Source organism: Molothrus ater, chromosome 26 (assembly GCF_012460135.2).
Source record: "Molothrus ater isolate BHLD 08-10-18 breed brown headed cowbird chromosome 26, BPBGC_Mater_1.1, whole genome shotgun sequence".
Taxonomy (NCBI): Eukaryota; Metazoa; Chordata; class Aves; order Passeriformes; family Icteridae; genus Molothrus; species Molothrus ater.
In genome coordinates this window covers 5,214,639-5,239,475 of record NC_050503.2, presented here as the reverse complement: position 1 = coordinate 5,239,475, position 24,837 = coordinate 5,214,639, and the positions used below count along the sequence as shown (strand labels likewise).

The window sequence follows — 24,837 nt, the reverse complement described above, 5'->3', positions numbered from 1 at the left end:
TTTTTGACATTTTTATATCTTATATTTTAATTTGCAAAAAATTATATTTACTATTTTAATTTTTATATTTTAATTTTTTTTAAATTTCATATTTTGATTTTTTTAAATGGTATTTTATATTTTAATTTTTTTAATTTTGTATTTTAAATTTTATCTTTTCTATTCACTTAAGGGTGGCCGAATGCTGGAGCAGATTGGGCAGGGCAGTTGTGGAGTCTCCATCCTTAGGGAGAATCAGCTCCTGACCTGGAGAACCTGGAGGAAGGAGCCCATGGGAAAGTCTTGAGGGTCAACAGGAACCTTCCAGGTCCTAAAGGGCTCCAGGAGAGCCGGGGAGGGATTTGGGATGAGGGGTGGAGGGACAGGAGCCAGGGATAGCTCCCACTGCCAGAGAGCAGGGCTGGGTGGGATATTGAGGAGGAATTCCTGGCTGGGAGGGGCTGGGATGGAATTCCCAGACTTAGGTTTTGGGTGAATTCGCAATTCCTGCTCTTTCCCCTTGGAGAAATCCCGCGGGAATTCTTTCCCTGCCTCCATCTCCTGGTGCGCGGGGACCTCTGCAGGTCCGAGATGTGCATCGCCCGCGGCTGGGAGGGATCCGTGGCAGGGAAGGATCCATGGAAGGCAGGGATCCACAGGGATGGAGCCATGGAAGGCAGGGATCCATGGAAGGCAGGAATCCATGGAAGGCAGGGATCCACAGGGATGGAGCTACGGCAGGGATGGAGCCATGGAAGGGAGGGATCCATGGAAGGGATAGAGCTACGGCAGGGAATGATGCACCCAAATCCCAGCACCCAAATCCCACAGCACCTTTCCCTTTCTTAGGGAATGATACACGCAAATCCCAAACCCCGCATCCCAGGGCACTTTTCTCAGGGAATGATGCACCCAAACCCCGCATCCCAGGGCACTTTTCACTTTCAGGGAGCGATGCCCCCGGACCCCTCGGTGCCCTCCTGGCACCCCCGTGGAGCAGAGGCTGTGCCCAGCCCTGGCAGCTCCACCCGCCCAGCCGGGCACGGATTTGGAGCCTGGCAGCCAATTGGGGCAGCGCTGGCACGGGGAGGGCTCCTGTCCTGCCCCTCCCCTCCTGCAGGGCCCCCTCCCGCACTAAAGCAGGGAATTAATTCACTGATGTAGGGGAGCGCAGGCTCCGCCAGCTGCGGGCGGAAAACCATCACCGAATCCCAGAAACCATCACCGAATCTCAAAAACCATCACCGAATCCCAGAAACCATCACCGAATTTCAAAAACCATCACCGAATCTCAAAAACCATCACCGAATCCCAGAAACCATCACCGAATCCCAAACACCATCAGGAGATCCCGCGGCGGGGAGGGAAGGAGGCGGCCAAGGGAGCAGCAGCAGCCATGGAGGAGCACAAATGACGCCCTGAGCCCGTCCCTCAGCCGAGCCGAACCGCAGAGCAGCGCCTGCTGCGGGCAGCGCCGACCTAAATGCATCCCCAGGCTCCTCCATCCTCATCCTCCTCATCCCCGGCGCCATCCGGGGGCTGCACCTGCTGAGCCGCATCCAGCGGGAGGAGGAGGAGGAGGAATGCCGAGCTGGCAGGGAGGAAGGCTCGGGCTCGCCTTTGTTCCCCTCTGAGCAGCGGCAGCGGTGAGTACGGGGTGGATGCTGCGGCAGCCGCCTCCAGCCGGGGTTTCTCCTTCCCTTCTCCTTCCCTTCTTCCCTTCTCCTTCCCTTCTCCTTCCCTTCTCCTTCCCTTCTCCTTCCCTTCTCCTTCCCTTCTCCCTCCCTGCTCCCTCCGTCCCTCCATGATGCCCGCGGGGCTGGCACGGAGCAGCTGCCGGCGGCGAGGGGGGGGAAGCCGGGATTTTCCAGAGCCTGGAGGTGTCTGGGGTAGGGAGAGGCAGGGATGGAGCCAGACCGGGCCAGGGGCTCGCTGGGATAGCCGGGAATGCCAATCCTGGAATGCCAGTCCTGGGAATGCTGATCTGGGAATGCCAACCTGGAATGCCAGTCCTGGGAATGCTGATCTGGGAATGCCAATCCTGGGAATGCTGATCTGGGAATGCCAGCACCGGGAATGGCAATCTGGAATGCCAATCTGGGAATGCCAATCCTGGGAATGGCAATCTGGGAATGCCAGTCTGGAATGTCAATCTGGGAATGCCAATCTAGGAATAACAATCCCAGGGATGCCAATCTGGGAATGCCAATATGGGAATGCCAGTCCTGGGATGCCAATCTGGGAATGCCAATCCCGGGAATGCCAGTCTGGAATGCCAATCTGGGAATGCCAATCCAGGAATGCCAATCTGGGAATGCCCCGGGGCAGCTCACCCTGCCCTCCCCTCCCAGCCTCCTCTTCCTCAGCACGGAGGGGTTGATGAGCAGATTGGTGCTGGAGGAGAGGCAAGAAGGGCAAAACCTGTGGGTGTCAGGGAGAGCAGCTGGGGCCCCAACAGATCCACGCTCTGAGCCTCACCTCCTCCTTCCGGCCCAAAACGTGTCCAGAATCCAGAATTTCTGCCTTTCCCGAGCAATCCCCCTCTCACCCCGCGTTCCAAGGTGCGTGGGTGCTCCATGCCAACCCCTCTGCCTCCCCTCTGCAGCCTGAGCCCTTCCCGGGGGCATCTGCTGGCTCCAGCCCCTCCCTGGCAGCCATGGGCACCACGGAGGCCACGCTGAGGATGGAGAACGTGGATGTGAAGGAGGAGTGGCAGGACGAGGACTTCCCCAGGTGTGTTCCCCCCCCAAAAAAAAAAACCAGGAGAATTTTAATTTTTTTTTTCCCCTGTGAGAAACCATCAGAGTGGGAGGGTCCATGCCCAGGCCTCAGAGGCAACAGGAGCCTGAACTCCAACAGGGGCTCAGAATTTCTGGAGCTGCTCTGAGTGCATCAGAAATTTGGGGATGTTTTTGGCAGCCCTGTGTGGGCACGGGGAGGAGGGAAAGGAGCTGGGTGTGCAGCACAGGGAGATTGGGATGCATAGAGAGATCCACAGAGGGTGGATGGATGCACGTGGGAGTGGATTTATGGATCTGTGGACTCCTTCCCAAGCTCTGAATCCAGCAGAATCCCAAACAGAGCAGTGCTGCTGTGCCAGGATCCTGGCATCCCAATGGGTGCCAGCCCTGTGGGGCTGACAGGAGGTGCCAAAGTGGCACCTTCCACCTTCAGATCCACTTCAGCAGCTGCACAGGGGTGCCAAACCCACCCCCAAGTGCTCTGAATCCCCAGCACATTCCCACCCCCATTCCCAGCTCGTTCCCATTCCCAGGCTGCCCGGAGCAGGGCCTGGATTCTCCCTCTCTGGGGACATTCCAGAGACATCCCAAACCCACCGGGTGTGGATTCTCCCTGCTCCAGGGACATCCCAGGGACATCCCAAACCCACTGGGTGTGGATTCCCCTGCTCCAGGGACATCCCAAACCCACTGGGTGTGGATTCCCCTGCTCCAGGGACATCCCAAACCCACCGGGTGTGGATTCCCCTGCTCCAGGTGGCCCTGCCTGGGCAGCAGGGGTGGCTCTGGGGGGATTTCTCAGCTCCCTTCCAATGCTGCCCATTCTGGGATCTGGCTGTGGAGCCTCCCGGAGCCCCTGGTGCAGCTGCAGGTGGCTGGGGGCTCTCAGGGCTGGCCCAGCCCCTGCAGCTGTAGGCACAGGGCCCCAGCATTGCCAGGCACAGAGAAAGGGGCTCCTGTTCCCCCGGGATGAGCCTGGCTCTGTTCCTGGCAGCTCCAGCTGCATCCCCTGTGAGCCCCTCTGTGCTGCATCCCACAGGACGGGGTTTGTCCTTTCCTCCTTCCCAGCCCTGGCTGCCCCAGAGTGGATAAAATTCCCTCTGAGAGCAGAGCTGCTGGATCCCTGCCAGCCCCGGGTCTTTAATGGAGTGAAAGGAGAGAGAAGTGTGGGAAAGAAAGGGAGGGAGGAAGGGAGGGATGGAGGGAGGGAGGGAGGGAGGGCTGGATGGATGGATGGATGATGGATGGATGGATGATGGATGGATGGATGGATGGATGGATGGATGGACAGGGATGGAGGGATGGATGATGGATGGATGGATGGATGGATGGAGGATGGATGGATGGATGGATGGATGGATGGATGGATGGATGGATGGATGGATGATGGATGGATGATGGATGGATGGATGATGGATGGATGATGGATGGATGGATGGATGGATGGATGGATGGATGGATGGATGGATGGATGGATGGATGATGGATGGATGGATGGATGGATGGACAGGGATGGAGGGATGGATGATGGATGGATGGATGGATGGATGATGGATGATGGATGGATGATGGATGGATGGATGGATGGATGGATGGATGGATGGATGGATGGATGCATGGATGGATGGATGGATGGATGATGGATGGATGGATGGATGGATGGATGGATGATGGATGGATGGATGGATGGATGGATGGATGGATGGATGGAGGGATGGATGGATGGATGATGGATGGATGGATGGATGGATGGATGGATGGATGGATGGATGGATGGATGATGGATGGATGGATGGATGGACAGGGATGGGAATGGTGGAATGGTTTGGGTTGGAAGCGGCCTCAAAACTCATCTCCCTCCCAAAGCTGGGGATTCCTCCCAGCAGACCAGGCTGCTCAGAGAATAGAGACAGGAAATCAAGGTGTAGGAAGGAAAAGATCGTCCCAGAGCTCCCTGGAAAATCCGGGATGAAGCTGGTCTGGCTCTGGGGCACCTCGGCAGCAGCCCAGGCATCACCTGGGAGCTCTGTCCCACCCTGCCCATGCAGCAGCAAACTCCAGGCCCAGCCTCCCAGGGAAATTCCTCCTGGAAAGCTCCCAGCACCCCCAAACCCGGGAAAACACCCTGGGCATGAACCCCGGGAAGAGGCAGAGGGGAAGATGAGGCTGGAACCCTGGGAGGAGCCTCCTCCGGAGGGATTCGAGCAGGAACGATGCGAGACAGAGCCCAGACAGCCCCCAGGCAAACCAGGGAAAGCCAGCTGGGTTCTACTGGCAATAAAAATAAATAAATTGTCCTTTTCCAGCCGCTTCCCCGCTGGAAGCATCGGAATAATAGGGCAGGAGCTGCTGCATGTGGGACAGCCGCTCTCCAGCAGCTGATTTGCTGCAGAGCTATTTTTGCCTGCCTGCCATTAGCCAATCTCGCCCCGAAAAAAAAAATAAAAAGAACAAAAAAAGGAAAAGCCACATCCTAGACAGAGATCTGGGCCGGGAAAGCAGAAAAAACAGAACCCAGGTGCTCCCTGAGGGCCCGGGCCGACATTCCCAGCATTTCCTGGGAAGCCGAACCGCGGCAGCAGCTCCGGCCCGGCCCAGGAGGAGCCGGGAACGGAGCGGGCGGATCCTCGGGGCTGCCGCCGCCGCCCGGGCTCTGATCCCGGCCCGGCTCGGCCGGCCCGGGGCGGCGATGCCGTAACCGAGGCGCGGGCGGCGCGGAGCGGGAGCATGCTCACTCCTGCGTCCGTCCCTGCGTCCGTCCCTGCGTCCATCACTGAATCCATTCTTGCATCCGTTCCTACATCCGTTCTTGCATCTATTCCTGCACCCATTGCTGCATCCATCGCTGCATCCATTCCTGGATCCATTCCTGCATCCCTCCTTCTATCCCTGCATCCATTCCTGGAACTATTCCTGCATCCCTCCTGCATCCATTCCTGCATCAATTCCTGCAACCCTCCTGCATCTATTCCTGCATCCATTCCCGGATCCATCCCTGCATCCATTCCCGGATCCATCCCTGCATCCCGCCCCTCATCCCTCCCTCATCCCGCCGTCCCGCTCGGTCCCTGCGGGCCCGGGCACTGAGCCCCGGCTCTCGGCAGAGCTGCGCCCCCCGAATTTGTTCTGGGGGTGCTGGAGGCAGGAGGACCCGCGGGAGGAGGCGGCGATCGCCCCGCAGCAGCCTCGGGGAAGGTGAGCGGGGCTTTTCCTCCCCTCCGCCCGCCTGAGCTGGAGCTCGGTGCGAGCAGCACGTACTCAGCTGCCTCCCCTCCCTTCCCTCCCCAGCTGGATGCTGTGTCACCAAACCGTGCCAGGCGCCAGCTCCCGGCACAAACCGCGCCAGGCCCGGCTGGGCACGGGGCAGGGGGAGCTGGAGGGGGCTCGGGGGTTTTTCCTCCCGCTCCGGAGGGTGCCCTGCACGTGCCTTTGATCGGGTGCTCAGCCCTCGTGAATATGCAGTGACCGGCCGAGGAGGATTATCCCTTAATCTACATATTTATAGGGTTTAATTGGGCTGGTGGCCCCGGTGCCATGGCAGCACCAGGAGGGGGAGAGGAGCGGGGCAGAGCTGGGCTGGATCCTGTCCCCGCTGTCACCTCCCTCCCTTCCGGTGTGCCGGGGCCATCGGGCTGCTGGACAGCGACTCTGCTCATCCTCATCCTCCTCATCCTCATCCTCATCCTCATCCTCATCATCCCCATCCCCATCCTCATCCTCATCCCCATCCTCATCCTCATCCTCATCATCCCCATCCCCATCCCCATCCTCATCCCCATCCTCATCCTCATCCCCATCCTCATCCTCATCCTCATCCTCATCCTCCTCATCCTCATCATCATCCCCATCCCCATCCTCATCCTCCTCATCCCCATCCTCATCCTCATCCTCATCATCCCCATCCCCATCCTCATTCTCATCATCATCCCCATCCTCATCCTCATCCTCATCCTCATCCCCATCCTCATCCTCATCCTCATCATCATCCCCATCCTCATCCTCATCCTCCCCAGAGCCCTGCCAGGGAATGGGGATAAAGCCCTGGGTGCCCTAATTAGGGGGCACCCTAATGAGGAGCCCCAGGGCCTGGCACTGCCCCTCAGAGCTCCTACAGAGTAAAAATGAGCACAATCCAGAGGAGAATGCTGCCGAGGCCATCTGGGGTCAGGATTTGTTCCCTGGCTGGGTTTTCCATCCCTTGGGGTAGTCTGGAGGTTAGTGGGGACTGCAGAGCAGCCAGGAGGGAAGCCCAGACCCGGGGCTGCTCCTGGGCAAATCCCCCTCGGGAATCCCTCAGGCTGAGAAAAGGGAAAGGGCAGAGCACGGCTGGGTTGGGTTTTTTCCCTGCTGCCTCCATCCCCTCAGGAGGATTTCCCCCTCATTTCCCCCGCTCTCTGCTGTGTTTTTGCCCCTCCTGTCCTGCAGGCCTCTCCCAGAAGAGACGGGGATGGAGTCCCTGGGAAGCCCCACGGAAGACGAGACCACGTCCTGTAAGTACCAACTTCTGCAAGCCCAGAGGAGCTGCCAGGCAGGGAGAAAACCTTGGGTTCTCCATAAAAAAAACAATTTAAAATAAAATCCTCATGCGGGGAGAGGACACCAGCAGGGGTTTGAAGTTGTTCATCTCCCCTGAGGAGCTGGGGGAGGCAAGTGGGATCTCAGGGGTGCGGGCACTCCCAGCCCAGTGCCTCCCAGTGGGACCCACCCCCCTGAGGGCTCCAGGTCCGTGCTCCAGCAGGAATTGTCCATGAGGATGCCCTGCTCTGTGCCCCCAGGAGCAGCACCACGCGTTGGAATGCCAGGCTCTTTCTTGTTCTAAGGTCAGGGGGGAATAAAACTCAGGAGACATTTTTGAAAGTCTCACTCCAGAGTGAGGCTTCAATATTACCTTTATTTATTACAAACTCACGAGATGTGAGCTCTCTCTAAGGAGTTGAGAAAGTGAGCTAAAATGCTGTTTGTCCAAGGCTATTTAAGTCTTAATTCTTTGATAAACAGTTGATATCTGTATTATTTATGCTCCTAACTCTATTATGATTACTCAAAACCCACAACATGGACGTCTTTTACCTAATTAGAGAAAACTGAAGAAAAAGGAAGAAGAAGGTGTAAACCAGACAATTAACCTACCCAAAATCTTCTGCCTTGGCTTCTATATATTACTGTACACTAAAACCCCAAATCTAAGCTTTTTTTCCCTTGTGAGATCACACAACACTGCCCAAACCACACACACCCTGTCAGTTTGATTTTCCTTTGAACTCCAGCTCCCCCCAACACTTTGAACTTCAACGGGGCCCATCGGAAGAGGAAGACCCTGGTTGCACCTGAAATCAACATTTCCCTGGACCAGAGCGAGGGCTCCATCCTCTCTGACGACTTCCTGGACACCCCGGATGACCTGGACATCAATGTGGATGACATTGAAACTCCTGATGAGACAGATTCCCTCGAGTTCCTGGGCAACGGGAACGAGCTGGAATGGGAAGGTAAAAGGGTGGCTCTGGGTGAGCACTTCCAGGGCTTGGGGTGGTCGTTTTTAGCTTCATTTTAAAGATTTTTTGACACAGTTCACCAGCAGCAGCTGAGGACTGATAAGCAGAGGGAGATTTTAAAGTGATTTCTGTAATATTTGGGCAGCAGGGAAAGATTAAAACCTGTAGGATCGTACCCTTTTCTGAATGGTTTGGCAAATTTACACAACTCCGTTTTTCAAAGTTATTACAACTATGTGTTAGTAAAATAAAATTATGAATATATTCATCATTAAATAAAATAAAAATTATTAATAAATTGGCCCAAAAATAAAAATCAGGAATAAATTGGCCCAGATCAAGGCTGGAGGTGAAACCCCATCAGAGCATCGTCCCTGAGTGTCCTAGGCTGATACGGAAGTGAATTTTTTTGGGAACTCCATTGGGAACTGGTGCTCCCAAAGCTCTTCCCAACTTCTCCTCGAGGCAAGAACTCTTTGTGCCTTTCCCAGACGACACCCCCGTGGCCACGGCCAAGAACATGCCCGGGGACAGCGCAGACCTGTTTGGGGACGGGGGCACCGAGGATGGCAGTGCCACCAACGGGCGCCTCTGGAGAACCGTCATCATCGGCGAGCAGGAGCACAGGATCGACCTGCAGATGATCAAACCCTACATGAGGGTGGTGACACACGGAGGTGAGCCCAACCCCTGGTGGCTCTGTCCCTCCGAGGGGACGCCAGGGCTGGCTGGATGCTGTTTAGGGGGGAAAATCTTTGGGTTTTTTGGTAGAGGAGCGTGGAAGTGCTCAGATGGTGCTTAAAATGTTTTAAAGTGATTGTAGAATTATCATCTGGAGGGACTGTGCCAGTCCCTGGGGTGCTCCAAGGGTCCACACATGAGCAGTCAGGTTTGTTTCCAAAATCCAAGCAAAGTCAAGGAACAGCCCAGCTTTAAAAACCCAAAATCCCTTCTCTGAACCCCAAACCCACACTATAACCAAGCCCAGGAGGAAATCTCACAGTGGAAGGGGTGTGAAGAGAGAAACGCTCACCTGGAGCTGAGCAGAGACACAAAACCCACCCCAGTGCCAAATTTCAGTGCTGTTTTCCCCCTCAGCTGTCCCGTTTTTCCCTGGACAGTGTCACTTTTGTGGTTTTTGGGCAGGATACTACGGAGAAGGTCTCAACGCCATCATCGTCTTCGCTGCCTGCTACCTCCCCGACAGCAACCTGGCAGATTATCACTACATCATGGAAAACCTCTTCCTGTGAGTGCCCTGGCAGGGACAGCGGGCCGGGGGAACGCTGGGGGTGCCGGCTGTGCGTTTCTCTGGGTCTGGATTGAAGGAGCTTGGGACAGTAATTCGAGTTTGGGCTCGGGTGTTTGTTATTTCTTATCAGCAAAACAGCGTCACTGCTGTGAGTTCAGAGCTTTTCATTAGAAGGCACAAAATGGCCACAATCTCTTGTTCCAAGGGCTTTTAAGACTAAACTGTCCAATTAAGAGCTGACACCTGGGTTATTTTCCCTTTTAACCCAATAACTGATCCCAAAGAGCTGCAATGGGGACTTTCCTGCCCAATCACAAAATGCCACCCAAACCCATGGAGAAGAAGGAAGAAGAATCAGGAAGAAGAAGCCCAGGATGACACCCTGTGCCCTCCATCTTGCTTCCATCCATACTAAAAACCCCCAAACCTCAATTTCTCACCCAGTGACACACCCACACTGCTCTCTGTAATCCCTTGCACACTTTTGTGGGTTATAACTTGAAATCTGGGAAACTTTCTCCATGGACGAGGGTCAGAGCCAGCGCTGCCCTGGGGGTCAGGGCACCCCAGAGCAGACACAGAAATATTCCCAGTGGTGCCCTGGGTTTCCAGAGGAAAGCACACAACTCCCTGGAACCACAGCTGGGAGCAGGCTGGAGGCAAGCCCAGCCCTGCCAGGGGCTGCTGGGACAGTGCTGGGACACTGCTGGGACAGTGCTGGGACACTGCTGGGATACTGGTGGGACACTGGTGGGACAGTGCTGGGACAGTGCTGGGATATTGGTGGGACAGTGCTGGGATACTGGTGGGACACTGCTGGGATACTGGTGGGACACTGGTGGGACAGTGCTGGGACACTGATGGGACACTGCTGGGATACTGGTGGGACAGTGCTGGGATACTGGTGGGACACTGGTGGGACAGTGCTGGGACACTGGTGGGACAGTGCTGGGACAGTGCTGGGACAGTGCTGGGACAGTGCTGGGATACTGGTGGGACACTGGTGGGACACTGCTGGGATACTGGTGGGACACCACTGGGACACTGCTGGGACAGTGCTGGGACACCACTGGGACACCACTGGGACAGTGCTGGGACACTGGTGGGACACTGGCCCCAGTTCCGAGTCCAGCAAGGCCAAGCAGTCACACATTGCAGTGAATTATGGCCAGGATGGGCTCGCTGTGCCCAGGCTGGGACAATCCCTGCTGGGCAGGGCACCCCTGAGGGGCGCCCCTGGAGACCAAAGCTGTTCCCAGCCCTGCAGGGAGAGGCTCTGGAGCCGTTCCAGGGTGGCACAGGGCACTTGAAGGATGTTTTTGGAGTCTGACTCGGGTTCCTTTTGGCCCCCCTGGCAGGTATGTGATCAGCAGCCTGGAGCTGCTGGTGGCTGAGGATTACATGATCGTGTACCTGAACGGGGCCACGCCGCGCCGGAGGATGCCAGGCCTGGGCTGGCTCAAGAAGTGCTACCAGATGATCGACAGAAGGTGAGAACCCTGCTGCTGGGGCCTCTCCAAAGGGAAATCAGAGGCTGTTCTTCCACAGGAATGAGCCTGAGCCAGTCCTACGTCCCTCACACCTGCCAGGTGCTGGAATGGACCTCAGAAATCCCCTCATTGCACTCCCCCCGGGCAGGGACACCTTCCACCGCCCCAGGCTGCTCCAGGCCCTGTCCAGGAATGTTTTGATCAATAATGACATTTCCAGAGAGCAGAGCAGAGCAGTGCTCCACACCCTGCTGAGCTTCCCAAGGGGTAGCTCCACCTGGACAGACCCAGCTGAGGCTGGGCAGCCCCTGCTGGAGCCCAGCACAGCCCAGGGCAGTTGAGGGAATGTCCTTGGAATGTGACTGTGTCCCCTGCCTTGTCCCCAGGCTGAGGAAGAACCTCAAGGCCCTGATCATCGTGCACCCCTCGTGGTTCATCAGGACTGTCCTGGCCATCTCCAGACCCTTCATCAGGTGAGCACAGCAGCCCCAGGCTCAGCAGCTTTGGGGTGGGAGTTTGGAATCACGGAGTGATGGAACATCCTCAGTTTGAGGGATCCACAGGGATCATCCAGCCCAGCCCCTGGCCCTGCACAGGCACCCCAACCACCCCAGCCTGTCCCAGAGTGGGGCCCAAGGGCTCCTGGAGCTCTGGCAGGGCTGGGATGGGACCATTCCCTGGGGAATTCAGTGCCCAGCGCCCTCAGGGGGAAGAACCTTTCCCTGATCTCCATCCCAAACCCCAGAACCTTTCCCTGATCTCCATCCCAAACCCCGGAACCTTTCCCTGATCTCCATCCCAAACCCCCTGAACCTTTCCCTGATCTCCATCCCAAACCCCAGAACCTTTCCCTGATCTCCATCCCAAACCCCTGAGCCTTTCCTGGGATGCCCTGAACCTTTCCCTGATCTCCATCTGAAATCCCAGAACCTTTCCCTGATCTCCATCCCTGAAGATTTCCCCAAACTGCATCCCAGACCCCTGAACCTTTCCCTGATCTCCATCCCTGAAGCTTTCCCCGATCTCCATCCCAAATCCCAGAACCTCTCCCTGATCTCCTGAACCTTTCCCTGATCTCCGTCCCACTCCCCTGGCCCAGCCCCAGCCCTTCCCTGGGGTTTAATCCCACAAATCAGATTTTAAGCTCACCCTTAGCCAGGGCTGACCAGGCTGAAGCTGCCCCTTGTCCTGCCCCCCTCAGATCCCTGCAGTGACACCTCCAGAGGTGTTTTTGGAGCCCCTGGGGTGGCACTGCCTCTCTCTCTGTGTCTCTCCCTGCCAGTGTGAAGTTCATCAATAAGATCCAGTACGTGCACAGCCTGGAGGAGCTGGAGCAGCTCATCCCCATGGAGCACGTGCAGATCCCAGAGTGTGTCCTGCAGTGAGTGCCAGAGGGACCCTGGGGCTCCGGGGAGGGGCAGCTCAGGCTCCTGAGCCCAAACCCATGGGCTGGGAAGGCAGAGCCTGGGCAAACCTGCTCCCAGCCAAGGAAGAGCCCAGAATGGGGCGGCTCAGGGCTTCTGCCACCCTCAGCAAACACCAAATGGGGCTAAAAGGGAACAGCAGCAGCTAAAGGAGGGCTTGTCTTTGTTGCAGATATGAAGAAGAGAGGATCAAGGCCAGAAAAGAAAGGTAAGATGAATTTGGGCAGGGGTGGAGAGTGGCTCCTCTCTCTCCAAGGCCCATCCACCACCCCAGGAAGGCGCTGGGGGCTCCTCCTTCCCACTGGGGGATGGATTCCCAATGGGATTTGTGTTTACAGGGCAGAGGAGAAACAGGACATGGCTGAGAGGGAAAGGTAAGGACCCTGATTTACCCTTCCCTCTGATTTACCCTTTTCTCTGATTTACCCATTCCTCTGATTCCTCCTTCCCTTGAAGAGTCTTTGGGGATGAGAACAGCCCCAGAGCTTGGGAGCCCCTCTGGGACCCACCAGGCCATTCCCAGAGTGTTCAGGAGCTGATAAAGGCTGGAACTGTAGGGAAGGGAAATTCTGGAGGGGTTTGGAAGATAAAATCCTTCACCAGGATGACATGGCCTGGCTCTGGCCCTGAGCAGATACAGCCTCTCTTCCTATCCTAATTCCTGAGGGGGAGCAGGGAAAGATGCCCTGGATGAGGCTGAAAAATTCCTGGAGCTCAGGGCAGAGGGCGGGGATTGGTTTGTGCTGGAGATTTATTATTTATTATTTTATATTTTATATTTTATATTTTATATTTTATATTTTATATTTTATATTTTATATTTTATATTTTATATTTTATATTTTATATTTTATATTTTTTTATTTTATATTTTATATTTTTATATTTTATATTTTATATTTGATATTTCTCATGTGCTGGAGATTTATTTATTTTTATTCTCTCTTTGCAGCATGCCCGTGCCCCCAGCAGAGGATCAGGAGACCAGGTTTGAGCTCTTGGTGTGGCTGGGACACGTCCTGTGCCATTTGTGGTCCATGACCAGGGTCCCCGAGCCTGGTGTCACTTTGTCCCCTCTGCCCATGGAAGCCATGGCTGGCACCATCAGTGTCCCCAACGCACTTCTGCGAACCATTTCACCCAAACTCACTCCTCTTTTTTGTTGATGTTGTGGCAATAATCGCATTTTTTACCTCAGTTTGCTGCCTGACAGTGCCTCCTGTCTCTTTTTTCCTGCCCAGCATGTCCTGAGTGGGAGCAGCACAGAGGAATGGAGTAGAGAAGGAGCAGCCTGGAGTCACCCACCTCAGCGGCCTCTGGGGACGAGAGCTTGCCACCACCTTCTTCCAAGCCCTGTAAATCCTGGAGCCTGCCTCCTCTGCCTCCAAGATGCAAAGTCCTTCCACCTCTTGGGAATCGCTTTCCTTTTTTTTTAAAAAAAAAAAATAAGAAAAAAGAAAAAGAAGAACAAAAACCAAACAAACTCCCCCTCAGAAAACAAAGCAAGAGCAGCACTTTACAGGACAGGTTCTGGTGTGTTTAGGGAATGGTCTGTGGAGAGCATTGCACAGCGCAGATACTCACTGTGTATCCTTGGAGTAAGTCAAGAGCATCCTCCAGTCCATGAATCTCCAGCCCAGAAAGAGAATTCATTTTGGTTTCAGCCATGAACCTTCCCTTCACTCGCTGCTGGCCAGCATGGAGCACCCCCAGGCTCCTCCAGGACACCCCAAAAGCTGAGAACAGCCACCACGGGCAATGGGAAGAGCTTCTCCCTCCTTTTTCCAGCCACCGCGAGTTTCTTCCAGAAGATTCCGAGCGCCCGCGGCCTGGGCAGCACTGCCAGCTTCCACTGTTCCTCTGGAACTCATTCCCAGCAGGAAACCCCATGGTCCTTCCATGGTTTTTCCTGTTTTTTTTCCCTGATTTATCCCATCCAGGTGCGTGAGGCACTCTGAAGGGATCCCGCAGAACCTTCTCCTGAGGGCACACACCCCAAAGGGTCGGGGTTTAGAGGGAGCTTTCCAGGATAAGGAAATTCTCCAGGCCCTGTCTTGGTCTCCACTGGACAATCACCCGCTGCTGATGCTGCTGAAGGGCTGGGAGGTTCCCTGAGGAGGGAAATGCTCCTCCAGCACATTAAATTCCACCCACACAATTCCACATTCCTGCCTGGAATGGCCCCACGGAGGGCGCAGAGCACAGGGCTGGCGCTGGGGCCCACAGGCGCAGGTGGGACTCGGACTCTGGGGATTCAGGATTTGGACTCGTGAGGATTCTGTGAGCAAAGGGAGGGAAAGAAATGAAGGAACAACAGTCTGGCCAAAATTCTGTGGAAATTCCTGATTTCAGAGGCAGAGCCAGCTTGCACGGCCTCAGGCTGGGTCCCTGGAATGTCCCAAGGCCGGGCTGGGACAGTGGGAGGTGTCCCTGCCATGGGCGGCACTGGATGGGGTTTCAGGCCCCTCCAAATCATTTTAGGACTCCCTGATTCCATGATCAGGTAAAACCCCTCTCAAACACCTGCAGATGAAGGATTCCCTGCCCATTCCTTCACTTCACCAACCCTGTCACTCTCCAGATGAAGAATCCCCTGCCCATCTCATCGTTTCGAGGAGAATTCCGGCAGAGCAGGATTTCTCCTGGAGGTGGGGATGGCTCCTCTGATCACACAAAGCTGCTTTTCTCCTCCCTTCAGTGAACAAAACCACTCTGGATGAGCCCCTTCGTCCCCTTCAAGGAAGCATCAAAATAACTTTTTAACCGTAATTCTCGTTTGAGACGTTCTCCTCACACGCTCCAGCCAGGGATGGAAAGCAGAGCTCTGCACCCACAGCCCCAACCCAGAGGCTGAAGATGGAAAAGAAAAATAAAATTCCACGTTCTATCTAAACAAGATAATTACAAACCTGTTATTGACAAAATATTCCAAGCTGGAAGGGGCTTGGAGCGCCCTGGGGTCATGGCAGGGTGGCACTGGATGGGATTTAAGGTCCTTTCCAACCAAAACCAATGGGATTTCACAAGGAATTCTGCAAAATTCGAGGCAAGAAGAGCCCTTCAGGTGTTTGTGGAGCTCGGGGTTCTTCCAGGTGACTCCTCCCTGGTGTGCTGAGCTCCCAGCTCTGTCTGGAGGCAGAAGGAGCAGCCAGGAATCCCCAAATTCCCTCCCTGTGCCTCTGTCCCAGGGGTGAAGGAAAGACTGTGCTGATTAAACCAATTTCAGTTCCCACCATGAACAATCTCAAAGCTCCTCGTGGGGCCCAGAGGCTGGGATTTCACTGAGAACACTTCAAGTTGATTTTCCTTTTCTTTTTTTTTTCCTTTTCTTTTTTTTTTTTTTCCTTTTCTTTGTTTTTTTTCCTTTTCTTTTTTTTTTTCCTTTTCTTTTTTTTTTCCCTTTGTTTTTATGGATTTAGAGGGAAATTCATCAGCTTTCCGCCGAGAGCGTGACCGCCCCACGCTGGAACTGCAAGGGAAGTTTGCAATTATTCAACAACAAAGCGGATGAAACGTTGAGTGATGGGGTCAAAATCCAGCTCTGGAAAATGTCTGTGCATCAAAAAACGTTCAAAAATACAGCTGGGATGGAAAAGATGGATGTGGGAGATCAGGAATCCCAACCTCCTTTCGTGAGGGATCCGCACCAGGATGGAATTTGCTTTTTGGTTGTTTCATTCCTCCCCAAACCCACTCTGCCTGCACTTTCAGGAAAAAAGAAAAAATACAGAATGAAACTTCACCTTTTTCCAAGTAATTCCTTCAGAGCAAGGGAATTTCAGCTGGGAGAAGGACAGATCCCCAATTTCCCTTCATGAGATGGAGGTGGGCAGTTGTTCCCATACAAAAAAAAAATCAATTTTTAACTTCTTGGAAGAGATTTTTGGTTTTGTTCTGTTTCAAAAAGTGCACTTTGCGATGGAGCACTCCAAGTGGTGTGCATTAGATTTTAATTTTTCACTGTTTTATAAGCATGTAAAGTTTATGTTCATGGATGGATGGATGGATGATGGACACATGGATAAAGTTTTTATGTCTTTTAACACAGAGAAGAACCCTGCAGCCTCATCAAGGAGAAATTAGAAATGTCAAAAGTGAATTTTAGAGCATCAAAAAAAAAAATTAAATTAATTATCATTGAGTTATTTCAGCCAGTTGATTGCAAAGCAAAAAGCTACAAATTCTTGGACAAAAACACAAAAAAAGGAAAATGTCCCTGTGCCAGAGGTGGGGTGACAAATCTCAGCTGGGTGGGGAGAAATCTGCACTGCTGCTGGTGGAAGTGCATTTCCAGTAGAACTTTGACCAGTATATACATATATAAATATGTTTAAAGAAGAAAATGAAATAAACTCATCCCTTTAGCAATACTGCTGGACTGCTCAGTGCCCCCAGCGAGCACCAAGGCCCCGTCCCTGCCTCAGAAAATCATCCCTGGAGGACCAGGATCTTCACTTCTCAATTCCCTGGATTATACTGAGCACTTTCTGGTCTGATTTGACTTTTCCTGAGATTTTTCTCCCATGGGAAGCCACATTTTAGCTGCAGAAAAAAAGTTCCTTTATGCCCATATTCACCAAATCCTGGTGGTTTTACTCGTTGTGTGTTTAATGGCAGGACCTCAATTCACTCCACATCAGCCTGAAAAATCCAATTTCTTCCTGTGCAGAGCAGGAATTCCCTTCCCCTCCCTTGGAGGATTTGCCCTCAGCTCCAGGAACTCCAACTTTTCTGCTTTTTCCACCCAGATTTGGGGCTGGCCATGAGTTTTTGCTGTGGTTCACAAGGAAGGCACAGGAACCAAAGCTGGATTCCAGGGCAGGAATTCATCCCAATCCTTTCTGTCCAGTGCTGTGGAAATGCCAGTGGATGTTTAGAGCTTCCCTCATGGTTGTTTTTCTATCTTTATTCCCCACAGAGGTGCAGAAAAAAGGTTTTGAAGGCAACAAATCCTCTTTTTTTAGAGGATTTCAAAAAAAAAAAAAGCCAGGAGTCGAGGAAGGGCTGGGATGGGCCTGGAGCAGGAGAAAGGGACAAAAAAACCCCACAAAAAGCACATTTTCCTCTTTTCTATTTCCTTCTTTCCTTCCTTCCTGGCAGCCAGAAACTCAGCAGGTTTTGGTGAAGCGGAGTTGACAATAAACAACAATCCCAGGGTTTTGTTTTTGGGTATTTTTCTTTTTTTTTTGTTCCTTTCTAGCCCAACCCCACCTGTACAAACGTGTGAAATGTCATTTTCTGCAGTGGTTGTAATTAGGTGGCTTGTGCTAGCAGACTCTTCATCTGTGCCCTGAGTTTTGCTTTGTATTATTCCATAAATTCCGTGGATATTCTATTAAAATGAGACTAATCCTTCAGCCAACCCTTCCTCCTGTCAAGTAGATTTTATTTAGGATTCGGCTTCATGTGGAAAATATGAGGGAAATTCGTTGTTTGGATGCTGTTCCCTTGAAGAAAGGCATCCAAAGGAAATTCTGACGCTGCAAAATTCCAAGTGTTTTTACTGAAATAACTCCTGTTCTGGAGGATTCTTTCCCAAAAAAAAAGAGCCATGGAAAAATTTCCTTTCCTTGGGTTTCTCTCAACCTGTTCAGGATTTTTCTGTACAGGACCCTCCTTGCCTCAAGTTGTTTAATCTCACATTATTTTTACATTTATTTTTATAATCCAATTAATACCATGACTGGAAATTGAAGTATAAACCCAAACACACAAAAAATCAACCCAAAGACATTTAAATGGAAAAATACCCAAACCCCGATAACCCCTTTTTTATTTGTAATATCAATATTATTAATAGTTGATATTATTTAATATTTAAACCCCAACTATTTACAGTGAGATGTCTAATTTGAGTGGGCTTAGACAAGTCATTAACATAATTAATGAACTGGAAATAGGAATACACACAAGTCTAATCCTCTAACAGGCACTGCTGTAGTCATGCTGTGAATTCTTTCAGGAAATGCAAATTAATTGAAATTAATTTTAAATTAGGGCTACACTTCTGCTGGAAATTTGTATGAAGCAGATTTTTTGCTCTTATCTTATTTTTTCCCAAAAACCAAAATCCCATCGGGATCAATACCATTTTTTTTCCTGCTCATCTTCTGCTTTTTTGTTTAATTTCTACGGAAAAGCTTTTTGGGGTTGCAATTTTGCAGCTCAAATATTCAATTTATGGCATCAACGACCACGTGGGAGCTTTGGGGTGACCAAATTGGGGCTTGCAGGGCCTGAAGGGGCTCCAGGAGAGGGATTTGAGATAAGGGATGGAGGGACAGGACCCAGGGAGGGCAGGGAGAGGTGGGATCGGGGGAAGGAATTTGTCCCTGTGTGGAATTAAAAAAAAAAAAAACACAAAAAACCAAAAAACTTGGAATTTAAATTTGTCCCTGTGTAGAATTAAAAAAAACAAAAAAACCCAAACAAACCAGAAAATTGGAATTTAAATTTGGCCTGGTGTAGAATTTTAAAAAATAAAGCAAAAACTTGGAATTTAAATTGGGCCCGGTGTAGAATTTAAAAAAACCCAAAAACTTGGAATTTAAATTGGGCCCTGTGTAGAATTAAAATAAAAAAAAACCAACAAAAACTTGGAATTTAAATTGGGCCCTGTGTAGAATTAAAAAAAAAAAAAAAACAAAAAAAACCTTGGAATTTAAATTCGGCCTATGTGGAATTAAAACAAACAAAAACTTGGAATTAAAAAAAAACAAAAAAAAAAAACAAAAAAAAACCAAACAAAAAAATCATCTTGGAATTTACATTCGGCCCTGTGTAGAATTAAAAAAAAAAAAAACAAAAAAAACCCAAACAACCAAAAAAGCCCCAAAAAACCCCAAAAAAACCACACACACACACACACACAAAACCCTTGGAATTTAAATTTGGCCCTATGTGGAATTTAAAAAAAAAAAAAAAAACCAACTTGGAATTTACATTCAGCTCTATGTGGAATTAACAAAAAAAAAAAAATCTTTTTCAACTTCAATCCGAGTTTTTCAGTTGAGCGAAAATCCCATTTTGCCACCTCCTCCGTGCTGGGATCTCCTGTCTCTGAGCGGGGATCTCTCCTCCCACGGGCTCCTGACACTGCCTGGGGCTCCTGGGTGCAGCAGCCTCCAGGAGATATTCAATATTTAATATTCAATATTCAATATTTAATATTCAATATTCAATATTTAATATTCAATATTTAAACCCCATTGCACACAGGATATTCCCAGGGCTCCCATCCTGGCTGCTCTCCAGACACAAACCCAAACCCCCGGCTGCAGACAATGAGGATTTCCCCCAGAAGGAAGGGCTGAGGCTGATCCTGCCTCGTTCCATCCCTCCAAAGGTTTCGGTCAGCTCCGTTTCCCCCGGGATCATTTCTGGGATGATTTCACCTGCCTGGGGCTCCTGCCTGCACCGACAGATAAATAAATCAAATAAATCAGTGAATATTCACTGTCACACTGCTCCATCTCTCAGGATCCAGTGAATCACAGCCAAGGGGAGGAAAACAAAGCGATGATGTGAGAGGGAAAGAGGGAAAGGGCTGGAACATTCCTTCCCTTCCCAGCACACACTTGGATCTCTCACTCGGCGCCTTGGGTCAACTTCTGGGCATGTTTGGGGCTTATTGTGGGCTCCACCTTTGCTCCAGCGATCCCAGAGGGTTTTCCAAAGGCTCCTGGAGCTCTGGCAGGGCTGGGATGTGCCATTCCCTGGGGAGCCTGGGAGTGCCCGGCACCCTTGAGGGAAGAGCATTTCCTGATCTCCATCCCAAATCCCAGAACCTTTCCTGATCTCCATCCCAAACCCCAGAACCTTTCCTTGGATCCATCCCAAATCCCAGAACCTTTCCCCGATCTCCATCCCAGATCCCAGAACCTTTCCCCGATCTCCATCCCAAACCCCAGAACCTTTCCTGATCTCCATCCCAAACCCCTGAACCTTTCCCTGATCTCCATCCCAAACCCCTGAACCTTTCCCTGATCTCCATCCCAAATCCCTGGCACAGCCCCAGCCCTTCCTGAGCCCTGTCCCTGCCCAGTGAGGTCCCTCTTCTCCTCCAGGACCCTTTTCCAGGCTGATCCCCCTTCCCAAAGCAGTGATTCCCATTATTCCAGGCCGATCCCCCTTCCCAAAGCAGTGAATCCCATTATTCCAGGCCGATCCCCCTTCCCAAAGCAGTGATTCCCATTATTCCAGGCCGATCCCCCTTCCCCAAGCAGTGACTCCCCCATTATTCCAGGCCGATCCCCCTTCCCCAAGCAGTGACTCCCCCATTATTCCAGGCCGATCCCCCTTCCCAAAGCAGTGATTCCCATTATTCCAGGCCAATCCCCCTTCCCAAAGCAGGGACTCCCATTATTCCAGGCCGATCCCCCTTCCCAAAGCAGGGACTCCCATTATTCCAGGCCGATCCCCCTTCCCAAAGCAGGGACTCCCCCGTTATTTTCTCCTCCCCAGCGCTGCCTTTTCCAGGCTCCCCATGTGACATCTCCCACAGGACCTGCTGGCCCCGGGAATGTCACCCTGCTGCTGGCAGCCACCAGGAGGAGATGCCAGCCACTCAAACCTCGCTCTAATTAACTCTGCTATTCCACTACCCCTCCTTTTCCTCCTTCTGAGCTGCTGCTGCAGTCCCTGGGGTTCAGGGTAAATTCTCCTCTCTTGCTGGTTCTGTTTCCCTGCTCTGCTCCCATCACGGAGCCTTCGGGGAGCTCCCCAGCCTTGGAGAAGGACCCTGAGCCACCCAACTCCCCCAGAGTTCTGGGAGGAATAAACAACCCCAAATTTCAACAATCCCAAGTGAAAATTATCCCCATTCCTTGCCTCTGACGTCCCCTCCGGGCAGGAGGAACCTTGGTGCAACCTTACTCACCCCATAAACAATGTCCCATGATTAGTGGAGGATTAAAATTGCGAATTAAAGCTGCAGAAGAAATGAGTCAGATTCTGCAGCAGAAAGGGCACCCAGGAACCCAGCAATCCCAGGGGAATCATTCCCCCGTGGCTCCAGGATTATTAAACTGCCTCCTGCTAAATTTAGCCAAGTTTGAACAAAGAATATTAATGTGAGCTTTCAGTAAACATTAGTATTCTAAAAATAACGCTGGGAGAGGGAACATTGCCCGTCTTTGATTCAGACTCCCTGGTGAATGGCATTTGTATGAGTAAAGTGTCAGGCAGATAACGTATCTCTGCCACAAACAAACCCCAAAAAAAGGAACTTTCAGATGACCCACGAGCAGCTCGCCAGCAATGGGGGCTAAAAAAAGCCCTTTCTGAGCATTGCCATTTGCATAACTCATCTTTTTATTTGAGATTTTTATGGTTTGGGTGAAGTTTGCCGCAGCTGGGCAGCGTTGAGGTGGGTTTTGCTGGGGAAGGAAGGAAGGAAGGAAGGAAGGAAGGAAGGAAGGAAGGAAGGAAGGAAGGAAGGAAGGAAGGAAGGAAGGAAGGAAGGAAGGAAGGAAGGAAGGAAGGAAGGAAGGAAGGAAGGAAGGAAGGAAGGAAGGAAGGAAGGAAGGAAGGAAGGAAGGAAGGAAGGAAGGAAGGAAGGAAGGAAGGAAGGAAGGAAGGAAGGAAGGAAGGAAGGAAGGAAGGAAGGAAGGAAGGAAGGAAGGAAGGAAGGAAGGAAGGAAGGAAGGAAGGAAGGAAGGAAGGAAGGAAGGAAGGAAGGAAGGAAGGAAGGAAGGAAGGAAGGAAGGAAGGAAGGAAGGAAGGAAGGAAGGAAGGAAGGAAGGAAGGAAGGAAGGAAGGAAGGAAGGAAGGATTCAGCTGGAATGGGATGCCCAAATACAGGCAGGCACCTCCAGGGGAGCAGCAGCTCCCAGGCCAGGCAGGAATTTGGGAATTCCAGCTATGAGGGTGAATTCCAGCTCCCAGCGTGGCTGGGGTGTGAGCAGGAACAGGGGAGAGAGAAAAATCACCCCTAAAAACAAACTGGGCAAAGGGGAGCACTGAGGGGCTGGGGAAAAAAAGTTTAAAAATGAGATTTTGTACTGAGGAAAAGGAGATTTTACACTGAGTTCTATCAGTGAGCAGAAATGAGCTTTTAAACAAGGAGAAATGAGCCTTACACTGAGAAGAAGGGAGCTTTTAAATGAGGAGAAGTGAGCCTTTACACTGAGGAAAAAATGAGCATTTACACTGAGGAAAAATGAGCATTTACACTGAGGAAAAATGAGCTTTTAAATGAGCATTTACACTGAGGAAAAATGAGCATTTACACTGAGGAAAATGAGCTTTTAAATGAGCTTTTACAGTGAGGAAAAGGAGCTTTTACACCGAGGAGAAAAGAGCTTTTACAGTGAGGAAAAGGAGCTTTTAAATGAGCTTTCAGATGAGAAGAAATGAGTTTTACACTGACAGGAATGGGGACTGAGCTTCAAAAACCCCCAAGAGCAGCAGCCACAGCCGTGTCCTTCAATCCTCCCATTCCCAGGAGAAACGGGAATGTTGAAATTCCTTGTGGAGATAATGGGACACTGCTCTGATTCCCTGATCCCAAACAATCCAATCCTGCTGCTCCCACCCCGACTGTTGTCTGCTTCCAGCAGTAAAAATTCCTGTTTTCTTTTGATACACCAAAAATTCCTGTTTTCTTTTGATACACCAAAAATCCATTGTTTCTTTTGATACACCAAAAATCCATTGTTTCTTTTGATACACCAAAAATCCATTGATTCTTCTGATACAATTTAGGCCAAAATCTCATTTTTTCTTTTTCCCCAAGGGTAAAATCCTCACCTGTATTCCCGAGCCACGGCCCTGCAGGCAAACCCAGCCGGGACCAAATTTCAAAAGCACGAATTTCAAAAGCACAAGTTTCAAAAGCACAGATTTCACCCACTGGATTGGAATTCCCCAGAAGTATTTGGATCAGCAGGTCTGCAGAGCAAAGAGAACTGGAGCAGAGGGGGCCGGGTCCGGTGTCCCCTCGGAACCTGGACACGATTTTGGAGCCTCTTTGGTTTCTTTGTCCCTTCTCATGAGGTCAAGTGCAGTAAAATCATCCCTGGGGTTGGGTTTCTCGACCCAGACAACTTCCTGCTTCGGGGATGGGTGAGAAAAGCAATAAAAAAATTTGAGTAGGAGCTAATTTGAGGAAAATTTATCATTTTTTTACCTTTGTCAGCTGAGGGGATGATGGAATTTCAAGGGCTGGAATTTCAACTTCCCTGGGTTTGCTCAAACTCAGGAATCCAAGCTCCAGATTTCTCTGGAATTATAATTTTACCCTGGAATTTATGGTGAGAGTGCAAGGAACAACCAAATTACTTATCAATATTTATTCTTTAATAATATTATTATAATATTCATATTATATATTATAATATGATTTATTATACAGATTATATACTATATTACATTATATATTATGATTTATTATACAGATTATATACTATATTACAATATAATATATAATCTATAATACACAATATTTTATATATTATAGATTATTTAGTATATCTACAATATATATTATTGTATATATCACATATAATGTTATATTATACATTATTTTATATAATATTATAGAATATATTTCTATAATGTTATTGTTTCTATTTATTATTTAATAATATTATTTATTATTTATTAATATTTCCCCTAATAATAAGAACAATGGGAACACTGGAATTAAGACTGAAAAAGCTCATTTGCTGTATTCCCATCCATAAATTCACCAGGTTCTACTTGAAACCCGATTTCTTTTCTTGCCTTCAATATCTTCCCTGTAAAACCCACAGAATCGTGACCTCTGACAGTTAAAATTTCCCTAATTTGCAGCTCATGTTTATTCATGAGCAGCTCATTTTAGCGCTTGGCCTTGTCCTGGTGGCTGAGGAGCAGAAACAGCTTTGAAGAGAAAAATAACATTTTTTTATTTTTAGTTCAGCTCAACGGACACAGCTGGGCTCAGACAAAGGAGGTTTGAGGCCACAAACCTTCTTCATGCCTGAAAGAGAAAATTTAAACTTAAACACAGCTCAGGAGCAAGTCTGAATAAAAGTTAATGGTGTCAAACAGAATTTGAGGAAAAATATTAAAAAAATATATATGTATATATATATATATATAAAATATTCTCCTTCAGAAACTTCCCTCGGAATCGTGGATATTTGGATTTTACACTGTAAAAGCTGAAGACCCCCAAGGTAAAATGTCAAACAGGACCCCAAATACCCAAATTTGGTGCCACTGATTTTTTTACCGTCCCTTTACAGCTCACTGTAGGAACCTTGAATATTTTTAACAGTGACCTTTTAATCCTGCCACTCTGTGGTTTTATAAAAAGGAAGAACAAGGCAAGATATTATTTAAAAATGCACATTATAAACGTCCAAAAAGATTGTTGAAAAGCCTGACATTGCTCCAAGAACCCTAATTAAGAAATATCCGGAATAATTCAAATTAAAGCACAGGTTCCACAAGGTGCAGAGTCAACTTACC

The 24,837-nt window shown here is 50.3% G+C and overlaps 1 protein-coding gene across 3 annotated transcripts; it reads left to right on the top strand.

Annotated features, from left to right (window-relative positions):
• The first annotated feature begins 1,110 nt into the window (after positions 1-1,110).
• On the top strand, positions 1,111-15,715 carry ATCAY (ATCAY kinesin light chain interacting caytaxin). 3 transcript variants are annotated; one of them, XM_036399457.2, is made up of 13 exons: positions 1,111-1,625; positions 2,585-2,712; positions 7,146-7,210; positions 7,988-8,209; positions 8,707-8,892; positions 9,362-9,464; positions 10,826-10,957; positions 11,344-11,430; positions 12,240-12,338; positions 12,554-12,589; positions 12,720-12,755; positions 13,334-13,369; positions 13,623-15,715. In XM_036399457.2, exons 2-13 carry the CDS (start codon positions 2,636-2,638, stop codon positions 13,630-13,632), a joined length of 1,089 nt encoding a protein of 362 aa, XP_036255350.1. In that variant the 5' UTR covers positions 1,111-1,625; positions 2,585-2,635; the 3' UTR covers positions 13,633-15,715. The 3 variants fall into 3 exon arrangements, with proteins under 3 accessions (XP_036255350.1, XP_036255352.1, XP_036255351.1); XM_036399459.2 differs by lacking the exon at positions 2,585-2,712; XM_036399458.2 differs by lacking the exons at positions 1,111-1,625; positions 2,585-2,712 and adding an exon at positions 4,522-5,915.
• Positions 15,716-24,837: the final 9,122 nt, after the last annotated feature.

What these genes read in the sequence shown, in the direction of transcription:
- ATCAY (XM_036399457.2), top strand. Translation starts at nt 2,636, where the DNA reads ATGGGCACCACGGAGGCCACGCTGAGGATGGAGAACGTGGATGTGAAG. An exon ending in GAGGGTGGTGACACACGGAG is followed by an intron (nt 8,893 to 9,361) that starts GTGAGCCCAACC and finishes GTTTTTGGGCAG; the next exon opens with GATACTACGGAGAAGGTCTC. An exon ending in ATCCCAGAGTGTGTCCTGCA is followed by an intron (nt 12,339 to 12,553) that starts GTGAGTGCCAGA and finishes TCTTTGTTGCAG; the next exon opens with ATATGAAGAAGAGAGGATCA.